Source organism: Apus apus, chromosome 12 (genome assembly GCF_020740795.1).
Source record: "Apus apus isolate bApuApu2 chromosome 12, bApuApu2.pri.cur, whole genome shotgun sequence".
Classification (NCBI taxonomy): Eukaryota; Metazoa; Chordata; class Aves; order Apodiformes; family Apodidae; genus Apus; species Apus apus.
Window position 1 is genome coordinate 5,293,707 of NC_067293.1, and position 15,373 is coordinate 5,309,079.

The following is a 15,373-nucleotide window of genomic DNA, read 5'->3' on the forward strand; positions in this document are numbered from 1 at the left end:
GGGCCTTGGTGCTGGAGAAGGGCCAGATCACACCAATGGGGCAGGGTAAGAGGGTACATCTCTGACTGAGGGTGAGATGTCCCCAGGCAGGCAGAGGTTATGTGCTTTTCCCACATGCTAGGGGCTTCTGGGATTTAAACTAAGGTGTTGCAAACATGCAGCTGAGATGGAAGGTTTCTTCAGAGCTGACAAATATCTGCATCTTCCTCTGCTGATGATTGTATCACTACAGCTTTGGTCATGCAGCTAATGTCACTTCAAGTCCTGGTGAGCAGGGATGTGATGCATTTGATGGCTGTTTGCTTGGGACATCATCAGTGGCAGTTCTGTATGTGTGAAACAGCTTTTTCCTGAAGGGAAGAGTTAGCAGGGGATGCAAAGGGCAGTCCTGCACGAGGGGTGTGTGCAGGTTCCTGTGCACACTGCCATCAGATACACGCTCACCTTGGTGGCCTCCTCGTGTCTCTGCTTCTCCAGCAGCAGGAAGTAGCTTCTGCATAAACACAACCACTTGGTTAGCTGAAGGAAAGCATCTTGATGCTTTTTTCTTTTGCCACAGGGATGTATGGAGAAATAAAAGATGGTTGTAGCAGGGTGGAAAGTAACCTCCAAACCACTCTAGACATAGCACCTTTGAGCTGATCTGTTTCACAGGCAGGAGGTAAAACTGCTTTCTCTGTGGCTCATCTAGATAAATGGTGAGAGCAGAAAACTATTGATCTCCTAGAACCATCTTAGCAACAAAAGGTATGTCAAGGACCCACCTTATCTGTCATTGCTAGGATTGAGGTTACTTTGTCTGTCCTTGCAGTGATGACATTCTGTGACTGCTGAGGCTCAGGGTGACTTTCACCAGCACTGATGCAGTCTAAACAGTCAAGAATCAGATGTGGCTAGCTGCTCTCATCGCATCATGCTTCTCTTTAACAAAAATCCCACTGATGGTGCTGAGAGAACCCTTGGATGAAGGTAGTACACGAGGACAAGTAAAGCATCTGGCCTCAGGGGTGCTCAGCAGTGTGATGGTATGGGGGAGCAATGGTCCCCTTTCTGCCCTAAAGACAGGGATGCTCCCTCCACAGGGGGACAGGGTTCTTGCACAAAGTAGTTAAGAATAAAGCAAACTTGTGAAGTGGCCTGAAGGACTCCGATTTCATTGGTTTTGAAATTGATTGCAAAGAGATTGTCTCAGCTGAAAAATCAGAAAATAGGTCAGTGTGACTCATATGTCAATATTTACAGCATTTATGGCAGCTTGTAGAAGGGAAAAAAAATCTTATCTGTCTTCCATAATGTTTCACAGATTATCCCATTCCTATCACAAAGTTCTCCTTATGCCCTTGGTCCTGGTGTTGCTTGACTGCAGACAGCCCAGTGCATTCACTACATCTTAGAGTCAAGTTGCTAAGTAACAACTCAAAGATCACCAGACAGCCTCTTCAAATGCTGTGGCCAGCTGAAAGTTGGGATCTGCACAAAGCACCAGCAATTCCTTCTGAGATAGAGCTCTCAGGACTCAGTGCATGTGCAGAGAGAGCAGTCTAGTAAAGCAGCAGTCCTGCTGGGTTCTTGTCCCTGCACTGCCTGCAGGTGTCCTTATGTGAGAGGGGGTGTCTTTATTGCTTCCCCTATAAAGAGGTCTCCTATGGTTCTGCTGAAGGGCTCTGATGTTTTGAACATTAATGATGTCCTTGAATGAAATACTTTTGTTGGCCTAATTGCACTACATGATTTTGCCATCTACATAGATCAGTAAATGGTGAACTGTGGAAACCTTGGTGAAACAAACTTGGTAGAAGAAAGACCATGAACTGCTGGACTAGAGAATTATTCTGTTCCTCTGAGGCTTTCTATTCTACTATGCTGGTTTCTTCCTAGGGATCTTGTAGCATTCATCTGACACCTTAATGAGAGAGTCTGCAGAAAGATCTTTGCATAACTGGAAATTCTTGGTTATGAGAAAGCTCTTGGGCAGACTGGCCGGTTCCTAGCTTGACCTCGAGTTTTGCAGCACAAATAACATATGGTGGCAATGCATGTTGCAAATTATTCCCTCCTGTCCATTTCCATGATGCTGTTATCCCTAAGAAGCAGCTCTGCAAGTCCTCCGGTATCACAAGCTCAAGCCTCAGCAAGGTTGAGTCAACCTTGCCCAAGTACTAAGAAAAAGAGTTGACCTGTTTTGCTCACTAGTTGATATCCCAAATGAGCACATTTCTGTACTCTGACTGAAGAGGTGAAGTTCACTGCATTTCACAGGTGACTCCACCCCATGGCAGGAGAGGATGACAGTCTGTGGCTGTATAGATTCCAGTGTGCTTTCAGCTGAACAGCACTATGCATTGCAGGGCTCCATCTGTTCCTGTATCAGCCAAGTTATCTTTAGATCTGAACATGTCAGTGTTGTATGGTGGTGATATGAACCACTTCAGCTTGGACCCCAGCATTCCTGTAGTAGTTAGAATTGCTACTGCAGGAAACTTTGGCCAGGATAAAAATGTCTCTCTTTTTTTTTTCTCTTCTGCTTAAGCTTTTATTGAGGTATTTACACAGGTATCACTCCTACAGCCTTTATATATAAACACACACACACATATATACATATATATATATTTATAAAGCTGTCTGTATTTGAGAGCAGTGTTTGAAACTGCCACCTGTTTCAACAGCAATGCTGCAGCATTGGAGAGGATTACTGCAGAATGCTAAAGTATCTTCCCACAAGTGAAAACTTCATCTGGTTTGATTGAAAACCAAATTAGATCTTGAGAATCTGACCTTCTGACATCCTGTCATATATACATTTAAAGCATCTAGCAATAGAGAGGGTACATGTTCAAGAGCGCCAGCACCTTAATATAGAGCCTAGATCCAAATACAAGTACTTCTGTGTCATGTTGCTATTTGAATATGTAAATAAATGGGGCTATATATAGCTCTATATGTTGTGTACACGTTAAGTGAAGGTGACAGATAAGGCAGCTGAATAGCTTTGCTGTTTCTGAATGCTGGTAGAGCTCCTTGCTTGCTGCCTACATCTCTCGTGCTTGCTCTTGCCCCTCTTAGCCTTCCTGCTATTGCATTTTTCAGGCCTCTGGAGAAGATCGTGTGTGGGGACAGGAGCTGTTAATATTCTGAGTCTGTGCTGAGTTGCTAGGCTACAGAGAAAAATGAACATTCAAGGAAAAGGAATGGTAAAAGGAAGAGGATCTGCTGAGCTGTTTGGAGATCCAGGAAGGTCCTCTAGTCAGATGGAGGAGACGGTTTTGGAGAAGAAGGGTGTGCATGAATGTGGGATGAAATGTGGACAGTCCCTGCTGCCCTGTTACAAGAGGTGTTTCAGTCTGGCTCCAGCCAGGAAAAGTAGCAGAGACAGGAGTAAAAGGCAAGATCCATTGGTCCTCTCCACATCACTGCTTGCAGGACGTGCACAACTATGCCAGGGTGCAGAGGGTCATCAGGCTGGAGTATGTCCTCTTATACATGCTTTGCCCCTCTGCAGGGTGCGCTGAGCTCCCATCTGAGGCTCTAGTGAAGAGGGAAGCAAACCCAAAATGTACTTGCTGCTTTCAGTTTGGAGCTCATCTCCCTTTTCCACTGCAGCAACCTGCCACCACAGTATCTCCTTTAACTTCAGTGTGACTGCAGAGGAAGGCCCTTCTGGTCAGATGGTACCCCCACAAATGAGGGTCAGGTATTTAGCTTTACAGGCTGTGAGCCATCAGACCTGCCAGGTGGCTTGTGTTCCACTCTTCTGGGAGAATGGCTTTGCCCTGTGCTCCTGTTCCTGTCTGCAAGATTTCTATTCCTTCTCCATATTCGTGGCTGTATCAGAACCCTCAGAAAAATTAAACAGTGCCTTTGGGTATTTTTATTATCTGGATACTTTATTTACCGAGCTCACATGGGCTCCCTGCCAATAACTTTCAGCCAGCTCTGCAAATAGAGCTCCTTGGCTCCAGGACTGTTGGTCCTGGTACTGCAGAGAGCACTCACTCAGCATGGACAGAGACTGCAGCTAGCTCTCTGCCATCCAGTTGGCCACGAAGTCAAAGTTTGTTTCTGGACCTCTCCAGCCTGCTGAATTCTCCCTTTTCTTCATACATCCTGTAATAAGCTTGACTTGTTCAGCAGAATCAAGAGTGTTTCATGCAGCTGCATTTTGAATGCTATTGTCAGGTAAGAACACTGCACTCGTCCATCATCAGGTTTCTGATCCCACTGCCAAGACCTGGATTGCTCAAGTGGAAGAACAATGGCATGAGCCACGTGGTGGTGTCAGCCTGGACTGCCTCCCTTGGCTTTACTCTGGCAAAGACAAGGGCAGACTAACCCATGGATGGAGGCAGCTGGAGACTAAATCCATGATACACTGTCTGGTCAGTACTCTTGACAGTAGAAATTGTTTCCCAGAACAGGTTAGTTGACACTCCTGTGCTTTTTGCTTGCCCCAGCAAGGCTCTACAGTGCTCTGCTCACACCGCAGCTGAGAGAGCTCATTGCCAGCCCTCTTCTCGGATAGGGGCCACATATGTGGCTGTGCAGAGTATTCCTCTCTAGAAGCAGTCACCTCAGATCTAGAACTGTCTCTCTGTGTGCAGAAGTCTTAGGGTTTTCAAGTGCAATAGCTTGCATCCAGTTTGCTTGGACCTGTTGAAAAGTAGGCCTTGTTTTTCAAACCACAGGGCTGCCATAGTCTACCTTTAGGACACCTAAATGAGCCCTATTGCCAGAAGTATGTTCTGCTTTTCTGCATTTCATCATCATATCTGCTTTCTCCCAGTTGTCCTTCCTACATAGTCAAAATTTTATTTCTACAAGAAATAACCATTCTAACCTTTTGGTCAAACCAATCTTTGCTAGCCTACTTGAGGTGATTTTTTTCACCTGGGACTTTTTAGGCATCTTATATAATTTAAAAAATTTCCTTGCCTCTGGCTACCTCCTGGGAAATGACATCTTTGTGGCAGTTTTTAGAACCTGGAATATCAAACCTTCCTTCTCCAAGTTAAAAACAATGTCTTTAAAGCACTGTGTGCCTTGATACTGTTACAGAGAGTCTCATGATTTCAGCTTTCAGAGCCATATATACAGCATTTTATTCTGTCATGCAAAGCAGTAATATTGTTTCATTCATCGCACAATTCCCTGCCTATGCAGCCCCAAACTGCATTGGTGGTCTTGACTGCCACAAGCTGTATTTAACTTTTTTTCCTCAGGGAGAAAAGTTCATTTCTGTTCATTACACACTCAGCACTTGCCTAGAGATGTGGGGATTCCAAAGTGCAGCACAGAGGCAGGTTAGCATCAGTGTCTTACTTTTATGGATAAGAGAAAACGAGGCACAGGTGAAAATGCACAAAGTCTCCTACAGAATTAAAACTGAGTGACTTAAAATTGATACCCAGAGGTGTTTTCTAGAGTATCTAATTCCAATGGGCTACTAAGCCCCTAAACTGTTTTAATTCCACATTCCTCCAGCCTTGTGATCTCTACTAGTCAGTATCTATGTGGAGGGCTGCAGAACCTTTCCTGCTTGTGGTACAGTCTGACTGGACTGGCGTCCAATAAAACTCTTGGCAAGGTGAAGTGGATGTTTCATTTAGATTTTAAAAAGAGGAGTGAAGAGTTCTGGGAATGTTTTGGAGAATTAAATTTTTCTGTTACCAGGTTGCTCCTGCTAGAAAGCCTATTGAGTTTTAACCACTTGAAATTAAAATCTCTCAGCAAACAAGAGGTAAGAAAGCCTCTACCAAGTGAAAATTCACTGATACACACAGAGGCTGTGAAGACCCTTTAAAAATGTTTAGGAAGCATAACCAGTCTTCCAGCATCTCCTTTCCCTTGGCATGTTCCCTTTCCCTGCCCCCTTCCTTCTGAGGGCTTTAGAAACTGATATCTTCACTAGTCACTGTTTAAACATCTCACTCAAATTTAATTTACTCTAATAGGCTAGTTGTTGCATGTTTAATTAAATACAAAGTGATTATTAAGAACATTTTTGAGCTTTAATGGGTGTGTATTAGATACGCCCATATGTGTATGCAGGAGGGCACTGGAAACACATGCTGGAAGGCAGTGAGGACAGTGCTGGGAAAGTACAAAAAGATGAGTTGGGAGAAGCTAGGTGGGACAGGAAGAGAAGAGGTGGGATAAAGGCACCAGCACTGTCTTATACCTTGTAGGTGTGCAGAAGGCAGTTGTGTAGCACACTGCATTAGTGCAGGCAAACAGCAGAAGGTAAAGTTGACCTTTCTGAAAGCAACATATTTTTCCTGTCATGGGTCAACAGAAGCCTATGGCAGTGTCATTTGTCTTAAATTACCAAGTATTTCAAACCAGAGAGCTTGTTGTTACATAAGCATGCCCTCAGCTTCCTTTTCACTGCTGTGCAATGCGTGATCATAACTCTTCTCTAAGAGTCCCAAGAGACAGTGCATTAATGTTTGTGTGTCTCATACTGGTAACGGGTGACCTTGTACATGTCTAGAGAGAGGTTAAGAAAATCAACTAAATGGTTATGATTTTGCCTTAAGTAAATATGGGAAAAGAGAGAAGAAGTTTGGGGAGACTTGATGAAGCCACTTGGAGATATTTGATGTACTAACAGAACATAGATGTAAGCAATAAACCTTTAAGGATCTCCACAAGGCAAAAAAACGAGTTACCTGTACTGTCTGGGATCCATGTAATTCCTGCAACAGACTTCACTTGAGAAATCTTACATCATACTTCTCATGGAGGAGAGGGCAGCAGGCTGCCCTCTCTGCACTATCTCAAGCCAGTCATTCCTCTAACTCATCATTTTCCTGGAAGAAATTACTCAGCCTGAGCTTCCTCCTTGTTTAGGTGTGCATCTTACCGGTTTTTAGGTCCTCTGGTAGGACAATGAATCCCTAACGTTTCCCAGCCCATCTATTAGTGAGAGGGTAGTGTAAGCACCATCCCTTTGACTTTCTGCCTGAAAACTGTTCAAATTCATGCATGATGTTTTTCTGAAATTAATGTATGGCCTTGCTTCTCTGGCCTTTAGTTGACTGTCTGGACAAGGCATGCCCCGCTGTGGTACTTTGGTATGAGAAAGTGCAGGAACCAAAAATGAGTTTGACCACTTCTCATTTAAGTTGTTCCTCTCTGGGAGAGACAATTTCTCAGGTTATGGTGAGGTTTGGAGTGAAAGCTAGCTGGTGATGCAGAAATGGGAAGGTCAAACAACCTTGCTTTGGGGGTACCATGGGCTCTGGGTTTTGCCCAGCTACTAGTTCATAGGGAAACAAGTGAAATCAGACCTGAAATGGTATGTGGTAGTTCACAGATTTTATGGTTTAAGAATAGAAACTGCCTGGCATTGTTTTTTAAGAGCTTGCCTGAGGAAGATGTCAGGCTGCAGGTGGTGATTTCAGGGTTGCTGCCTATAGCCCTGAACAAGGTTGCTGTTTTGCATGTGCTCAGTGCAGGCGGTATTTGTCCCTGTGCCCAGCAGTTCTGGCTTTCTCCTCTTGACCTCTGCTTCCAGCAGGACTGGGGCTGTTAAGCAGATAACATGGTGTTGCCTGCTACTCAGAGCATCGATGCACAGGCTCTGAAGTCTGGAAGACTTGTCATGGGCATATGAGTGCTCATGTCATATGTCCTCTATCTTACACCTGCAGGCCCAGCACCATTCCAGGTGCTGCAGGGATAGGGCATGGCAGAAGAGAAATAGGGCAATAAAGTGACACTTTGCTTGCACACCTCTCATTGTTGAGGATATAGCTGATATCTGTCCCAGTTTCTGGACATCCATTCAGGAATTAAACACATGCAAATTACTGCAAAAGTAGATCAGATTAGTGAGGGGAACATCTCCATACAAAGTGCTTCTCGGGTCCTGAAGAAAATGAGTTCAAGAGCACAAAGACCTGCAGCACAGAAGAGCGTAGGGCATATCCTAGAAACCAACATTGCATTGCAACTTGCATTACTGGCAGAGAGATTGCAGGTGGGAGGTGCTCTTCCTGATCCCCAAGTCAGTGCTGACACCTGGTTATTAAAAAATAGTGGAGTTGGAAAGAGACTGTGGCTTTCTCACCTGCTACACTGAAACACAGGGAGAAGGGTAGTATCTAGAACAGTAGTCACTTTATGTATAAAGGTTGTCATGCAGAACTTTAAGCTTTAAACTGGGCACTGGCACCAAAGGAGAAATTAAAAGCAGCATTTTGGCAGAATAGTCTCCCCATGAATAGTACACTAAGTACAAGAGCCTGCTACCTCCTGCCTCAAGCAAAGGTGAGAGTCTGGACAGACTTTGTGCTGTCTTAGAGCTAGAAGGACTGCTGTCAGCTGTTTGCATATGCCAGGTTAACTGATGCTCATCAAGGCCTAGGACCCCTTGTTTTATCTGCGTGGAAATGGATAACCCCTTCCCAGGGTAATTTTCTCAAGATCACTAAGAAAAACCTGTGGCAGTCTTGCTCTGTCCTTCATGTGTTCTGTGCATTTTACACTGTTAAAATAGTTTGCAGTTGACTGCAGAGGCATCCTGTCTCCTCCCCTTAAAAAGAATTCCTCTTATTTCCCCTATCCCCTCCTTAAAAGGAAACATGCTTGAGGACTGCTTTGTCCTTTAATTTCTCTCCCAAGAATGACGGGAACAGGAGCTGCTGGTGTTTAATCATCAAAGAAGTTGAAGCCAACAAACTGTTCATTAGTCTCTGGCAATGGCAGCTTGGTTTTTACTAAGTCAGGTGTTCCATTTTTCTCCCTCTTTCTGGAGCATCTTGGCTTTCCTAATGTTCTTTTGTGATCTTGGACAAGGAGGCCATATGTCATTTGCTTATATGGGGGAGGACTTTTATTTGGTCATTTTTTTCCAAAAGGAGGTGCTTTGTCACAGTTGGGGTGGAGGGGATATGGAGGAAAAAGTGGCACAGCTAATGCTGGAGGCAAGTTGTAAAACTTTTTGTCCCCTATGCCCAAAGTCATGCAGTAGTGGAAGAGCAGTGTGCACTCTCCCCTGCAGAAAAGTTGTTGCTCCCCGTACAAGAGTTTCGTGAAATGCAGCCTTCACTAGTAGCTTCAACAGTCACCTTCAATTTCAAAGCCCTTCCAAAAGGTATCTGAGTAATTTGTGATCCACAAAAATGGACCAGACACAGGCGATATCCTTGTTGGCAGAAATACTGTGTTCTGAGCAAAGATTTGATCCTTACATACATTATTCCTTCCGTTTCTAATCCTGGCTTCTAAGTCTAGTGTAGCTCCCAATGAGCATGCACACTTCTGCCTCTGGACAAATTTAGTATGGGGACTCTATAGGTCACAGCACAAAAGAAAATGGTCTGACCCAACCTGCCAATGATCCATGATGTGCTGAGGGTTTACAAAGCAGCCTGCCCAGGAGGGATGCTTCTGGTGACTTTCTGTTGGAAGATGGGGCTTCTGCCTTGCAGCAGGATGCTCTGAATCCTTGGGCTATTCTCTCTTGCTAGTCTCTTCCTTTTATGACTTGGACTGTATTTTCCACGATAGTGCCTAGACCTTCCAAAATACTGTGAAGCTCCTGACTTCATGCTTTTGTAACACCTAATTCCACAGGCACAGTGGAAAGCTGTTTTCATTATCTTGCCTTCAGTCTGTGCTTGTCCAACAACCAATAGCAGAATGTAAGACACTGCCATCATGCAGCTCTGTTCTGTGTTTAACCACACAACAGTTCTTGCTCCCCACCTTTGGTGCTTCCTGCCTCTGTTGGAGCCTTTCTACTACTTTTGAGAGTGCAGGTAGTTATTTGTGTTCAGCTCAGTAACCCTTAAGTATCTAAAAAGGTGTGGGACCCTGTAAGCTTGAGTACTGTAGGGTTATGATTATTTTCTGACCTAATACAAGCACTACAGGGAATCAGAAAAGAGTATCACTGATACTTACTTGTTTTGAACTGATGTAAATACAGCAGAGAGCTGAACTGTGGAACTCACTGCCACATGATTGTAGATGCCAAGACACTGAATATTCTGAGATAAGACAAACTCTCAGAAGAGAAACTGAGTATTTTCAGGGAAGAAGGTACCAGCTCTGGCTCAGGAGATCCTTAAGCCTCAAATAGTTGAAGAATTAAGTATCGCAACAGAGACCCTAATTTGCTTATATTCCTCCCTGCTATTCTGTTTATTGTTAGTGAAGACAGGATACTAATGTAGAAAGACTTTTAGTCTGACACAGTATAACTGTGTCTCCAGAACTGGCACAAGCAGATTTGTAAAAATGCCACCTGGGACATATACCATGCTTGTGTTCAGCGTGCTGGCATGAGACTGTGCAGGAGAGGGGGCAGCTCTGTCTGGAGAAGAGGGAGGGTTTCTTAATTTTAGACCCTTTCTCTCACTGCTGTGAGCAGAAAGGGAAACAAGATGCTGTCCTCCAAAGGGGCATCCTTGAGCCTAGGGACTCTAACAATGTGTCACTGTGTACAAAGGAGTGCCTTAGGTGGCTTTTCCACTTAAAGACTGAAGCTGCACTCTCTGCAGAGTGCTGCCCTTGTTACTTACTGTGCCTTAACTGATGCCCAAGCTCTCCAGCCTCCTCCTGCCCTCTAGTTTGTCAGTGCTTCAGCAGGAGCAAACCTGTAATGTGAGGAGTGACCCACTCTTCTGTATTAGTCCCCCTTTCCTGGACCCTCATGTCCTCACATTGACTTGGCCTCCTCAAACTTTGCTTTCCTCTGTGCAAGTGAATTTGTTCCTATTAGGCCCAGATCTGGGATCCTTCTCCTGGGACATTCCTCCATGAGGTAGCTGTGGTCTCCTGTGACAGTGGGATCATTTCTGCTCACAGGCTGCACAAAAAGTCCCTGTGCATGCTTGACTGAATTTTTTGCCGCTGGATTTCCACAGGAAATACCTTCCTCTATCCATGCCCTTCTTGTGTTAACATTTCAGCCTTTTGCTGTTCAGTCCTTTTATGTCATCTTCAGTTTGGGTCTCTGCTGGGTTTCAGGAAAGGCTGTAATTATCAGTCTCCTCTTTTCTGGAGATGGGTGCTAGCAGCCTCAGTAGCTGGCAGGATTCACTTATATTTCAGCATGTGAGACTCCAAGTAATTTCCTCTTCCTTCTCTGGGGTTTTTGTGGTCCTCTAGGTGAGCTGCCTTTCAGCAATGTCAGCAGGGTGGCCTGGTTAGAGGTGAGGTTGGACTAGATCATCTTTTGACGTCCATTCCAACCCTTAAGATTCTGTGTTTCTGTGAAGACTCTGTGAGGTGTTGCAGGGCCCTGTCAAGGATTAGGAAATCGCAGGTCAGTGAAGCAGCAGGCCAAGATGTGCAGGTGGAGATCTCAAAGGTGGAGAATGGAAATGATGCCTCAGTAACAGAGTTTTCTACAGGGAGGTGAAGAGTCAGTTACCAAGGAGGGTAAAGGGGCTCCAGATCTCAGGCACTTTGTTCCTCTGTGTTCTCACTGCAGTGCAGATCCAAACACTCTGGGAGGGATACCCAGGGGAACGTTTTCCTTTGCAAGATCTTGACCGAAAATAAAAATGTTTGTGCCCCTGAGAGATGGACTGTGAGGTTTCTGAGACAGGAGTTTAGCAGCCCTTTAAAAAGGAAAGCAAAACATTTTCTTGGCCAGAAAGCTGTCACTGTGTTTTTGTTCTATTCAGTATAACACAGAAAGTGACAGAGATAGCTTTTGTATCCTGTCTGCACCAGAGATTTCCTCTGTGATCTTTCAGATAGGCATGTGGGTCTAGATTTCTGAATCATAGTTAGATACCTGAAAGCTGGTGTGCTCATAGTGTGGCATTACTTGAGCTTATTTCCAGAGGTCCTAATCAAACCTAGCTTCAAGTGAAGTCAGTGGGAAAAGGCAGGCAGGCAGGATGCCTCTGTGCTCAGCCCAGATGTTGGTGCATGAGCAAGGTCCTCACCAGCCCCTTGCACAGAGCTGGAATTTGCAGAGCAGAAATGCCAGTAGTACAAATCTGTGTGGTCAAGAGGATTTCTGAGGCACTCTAGGTATCTGCTTGGGAAGGGACAATGCGACTTGGGTCCCATCTGCTCTACATCATTCGCAAAAATGCTTTTTATTTAAGGACTTGTGAAAAATCACTGATTTCTGTAAGGCTGCTGTCAACAAGACTTGTGCCCACTTCCTAATCAGCATCTAGTTATTTTAATGCTTGCTGATTTACCCCCCAAAATCTTGGCTCCTGGCTTGTTTAACACCTGTTGTGAGAATGTTTTCTATCATCAACGCATACAAGACACCTTCCAGTACTACTCATTTGCCTGATAAGAAATAGTTGTTTTTCTGGTATGGTGCCACAATACTGTGTCTCTAAACCACCTGATCTGGGGCCTCTGGATCTCCCCTGGATGTGCTGTTACTGCTCAGCAGCTAGGATGGTTTCTGCAGAGCTACAGCTGTGAACCACCAAACAGCTCTTCTGCCTTCTGTAAAATTCTTTTCTTAGCAGCAGTTCTAAGCATCAGCTTTTTACTGTTGCACAGGAGAGGAGCAGGAGATCTGTATGGCATTGTACTAGCTGGGGATGGTTAAGGAACTGTCCCTTTACCAGTTGATCATGCTCCAGTGGTTGCAGACTTCCTCCACATATGTGTCTTCCTGAGAATCACAATGAAGTGCTAATAGCTTGTCACGGCTGGCCTGGGCTGACTTCGATGCCTTGGCCTAGAGGTGAGATTCTCCATGAGCCCTTGGAATCTCCTGGGTTTCTGCTCAAAATAAAACTGGCTTTTACCACATGTGGTAACAAGCAGTGGCTGAGTGTGGCTGCGTTGTGTCCAAATAGTTTTCATGACTTAACTGGGTAATCAATCCTTGGAATCTCTGGCATGGTGTAGCCCACTGTTGGTTGACAGCCTTTAGTGCTATTATAGTTCTAACTACTATTAGTTTTGCAGCCAAACTCTAATCAGACTGGGGCAACGTGAGTGGAGTACAGTTGTGTTTGACTGGAGTCATGTAATGTGATATTGTCTCCTACAAAGCTCAGACTTGTCTCATTACCCAGAACAGAGCACAGTCCTCCATAGCTGGTGGAGGGGTAGATGCAGACATTTCGCTGCCAAGGAATTTGGAGACCCACCAAAGGTCTCAGCAGTGGCAATAGTGAATGGATTGTGTTATTCCCCTACCCTGGAGCCAGGTTGACGTTTGCACGTTTCTCTCCCAGGACTACACCATCACCATGTACTTCCAGCAGAGCTGGCGGGACAAACGCTTGGCATATAATGACCTTCCTCTCAACCTGACCCTGGACAACCGAGTGGCTGATCAGCTGTGGCTGCCTGACACCTATTTCCTGAATGACAAGAAGTCCTTCCTGCATGGGGTGACAGTGAAGAATCGCATGATTCGGCTCCATCCAGATGGGACTGTCCTGTACGGCCTGAGGTAAGTCTAAGGTTTGGTCTAATCTCTGTCAGTTGCAGTTGAGAATGACATGTCATCTAAACTTCCCCCTTTTCAAATATATTATTATAAGGCAAGGACCTAAAAGATGCTTTCATGTTGCACAGTTTTAAGTATCTGCTCTTCCTCCAAGCTGGAAATGGTTGTTTCCTTCAGGCCTCCAAATTTTCCTGTGCTGCTATAGACAAACGTTGGAGATGGGAATAGTCTGCTCTGAGCATTTCAGGTCACTGTCATTCACGTTGCATAACACTTCCATTTGAAACACTCATTTCCAGTTGCTTCTAATTTTCTGCTACTTTGGCCTATGGTGATGAGACTTCGTTACTCGTGTATCTAAGGCTGAATTTCTGTAGTATTTGAGTCAAATTGCCTTAGTCATTTTTGAGTTTGAGATTGGTGACATGTTTTTGTACTGTTAAAAATGTCTCTTTACCAGTGCAATTCAGAAGACTGAGGCTTAAAAGTTGATATCTAGTAGACGAAGCCTCAGTGAGGAGGCTTTTTGTGTGGTGTCTGAAATCAATTGACATAGGCAAGTCCACAGCCTTCAAAAGTGCTGTGCTTGTGTGTGGTGGAGTTGGCAAGGATTGGCCCTACTGTGTTATCTGGAGATGTGCAGATGCCAGAGTAGGTTAAAAAGTTAAACAGAGGGGACAGAGGGCTAAACGGGGAATTTGCAGCTATAGGTATGAGTGCGGGTTTTGGATGCTGCAGGTGAAATCTAGGCAGTGACTTTCAGACCCCTGTATTTGTCTGCTTTGAGCTTTTCTTTTTCCTTTTCAACTACCGAAATTCACAGCTGGCTTTTTAGACCTGCCTCCATATTCACAAATTGTTGCAATGGCAGCTCTGGGCTTATGTCCTAATGCAGCAACGGGGGAGGAAAGACCTTTGTCCTTCAAAGAGGGAACACCCACCCTTCCCTTTTGCAGTATCAGCTCCTCTGCTGCTTTGTGTTTTATGGAAAAGTCTGACTTTTAATAATTTTTTTAACAGTATTATTTCCTCCTCCTTAAATAGTTAGGTTATTTTCTTGGGGTAGGGCTGGGTGTAGGCATAGCAAAGTAGAGGGATGTCCAGGGCATTATCCTGCCAGGGCAGCAAGGTGGCAGTGCCCTGTGCTTTCCCAATGGCAGAGCCCTGGAAAGCCAGAAGAGCAGCAGTCAGAAGCCAGGCTGTGGTACGAGGGGTGATGTCTGTGCTGCTTTTCCCTTCCAATTAGTGGATGCCTCTTGCTCAAGGCCCAGACACAGCAAAAGGTGCCACAAGTGCCTGGCTATGTGACTCTGCCTCTCCCTTCCCAGGACATGTACATTCATCTCTCTGTCTTGGGCCAGTGATGTTATTTGGCTGATGCTGCCAGGGAGCCCAGAGCCAGCTTTACTGACCCACCAGAAGGATGGCAGCCTTCCCACAGCTCACTGCCCCAGATCTCCTCATTGTGTTAAAACAAGAGTGAAGGCAAGAAGATGCTTGGGGTAGGTAGGAGCATAAATTCAGCCTGTTGGGGAGGAGGGGGAAAAGAGGCTTGTTAAGGTGAGCTCCATGCTGCTGAGCCAGCCCAGCTGCGTGTAGAGCTGCCTCCCCCAGGCTGTTGGGAAATCTTTGCACACACCTGCACTGCAAAAGAAGCAGAAATGCTAGTGTATTTTTATCAGCTGCCATTTAGCTCAAATAAGGAGCAGTGTGAACCCTACAGCACAGGTGACAGGCAGGTTTGCACTCGAGCTGGCTGGGGCTGGGACACTGCACAAGCACCTCCTGAGCTGCCCCTTCCCTTCCCCTCCCACCAGGCAGCATCATGGAGAAGGGTCCTCGGCTCCCTCGCATGACCTGTGTAAATGGGTGAGATGAGGAAAATTCCATCCAGGAAAAAAAAAGAAAAAATGACAGGTGCTTGCTTCTGTTATTTCCAGGGCCATAGTAAGAGCAGCCTGCATTGTTTTAACTTTTGGC

General features: G+C 45.2%; 1 protein-coding gene across 2 annotated transcripts in view; it reads left to right on the plus strand.

Moving 5' to 3' along the window:
- LOC127389688 (gamma-aminobutyric acid receptor subunit beta-4) overlaps window positions 1–15,373 on the plus strand; it is a 69,110-nt gene that overhangs the window by 32,698 nt on the left and 21,039 nt on the right. For both annotated transcript variants that reach the window (XM_051630423.1, XM_051630424.1), the window contains exon 4: window positions 13,176–13,396. In XM_051630423.1, coding sequence (XP_051486383.1) covers window positions 13,176–13,396 — 221 coding nt within the window. The remainder of the gene's footprint in view (window positions 1–13,175; window positions 13,397–15,373) is intronic.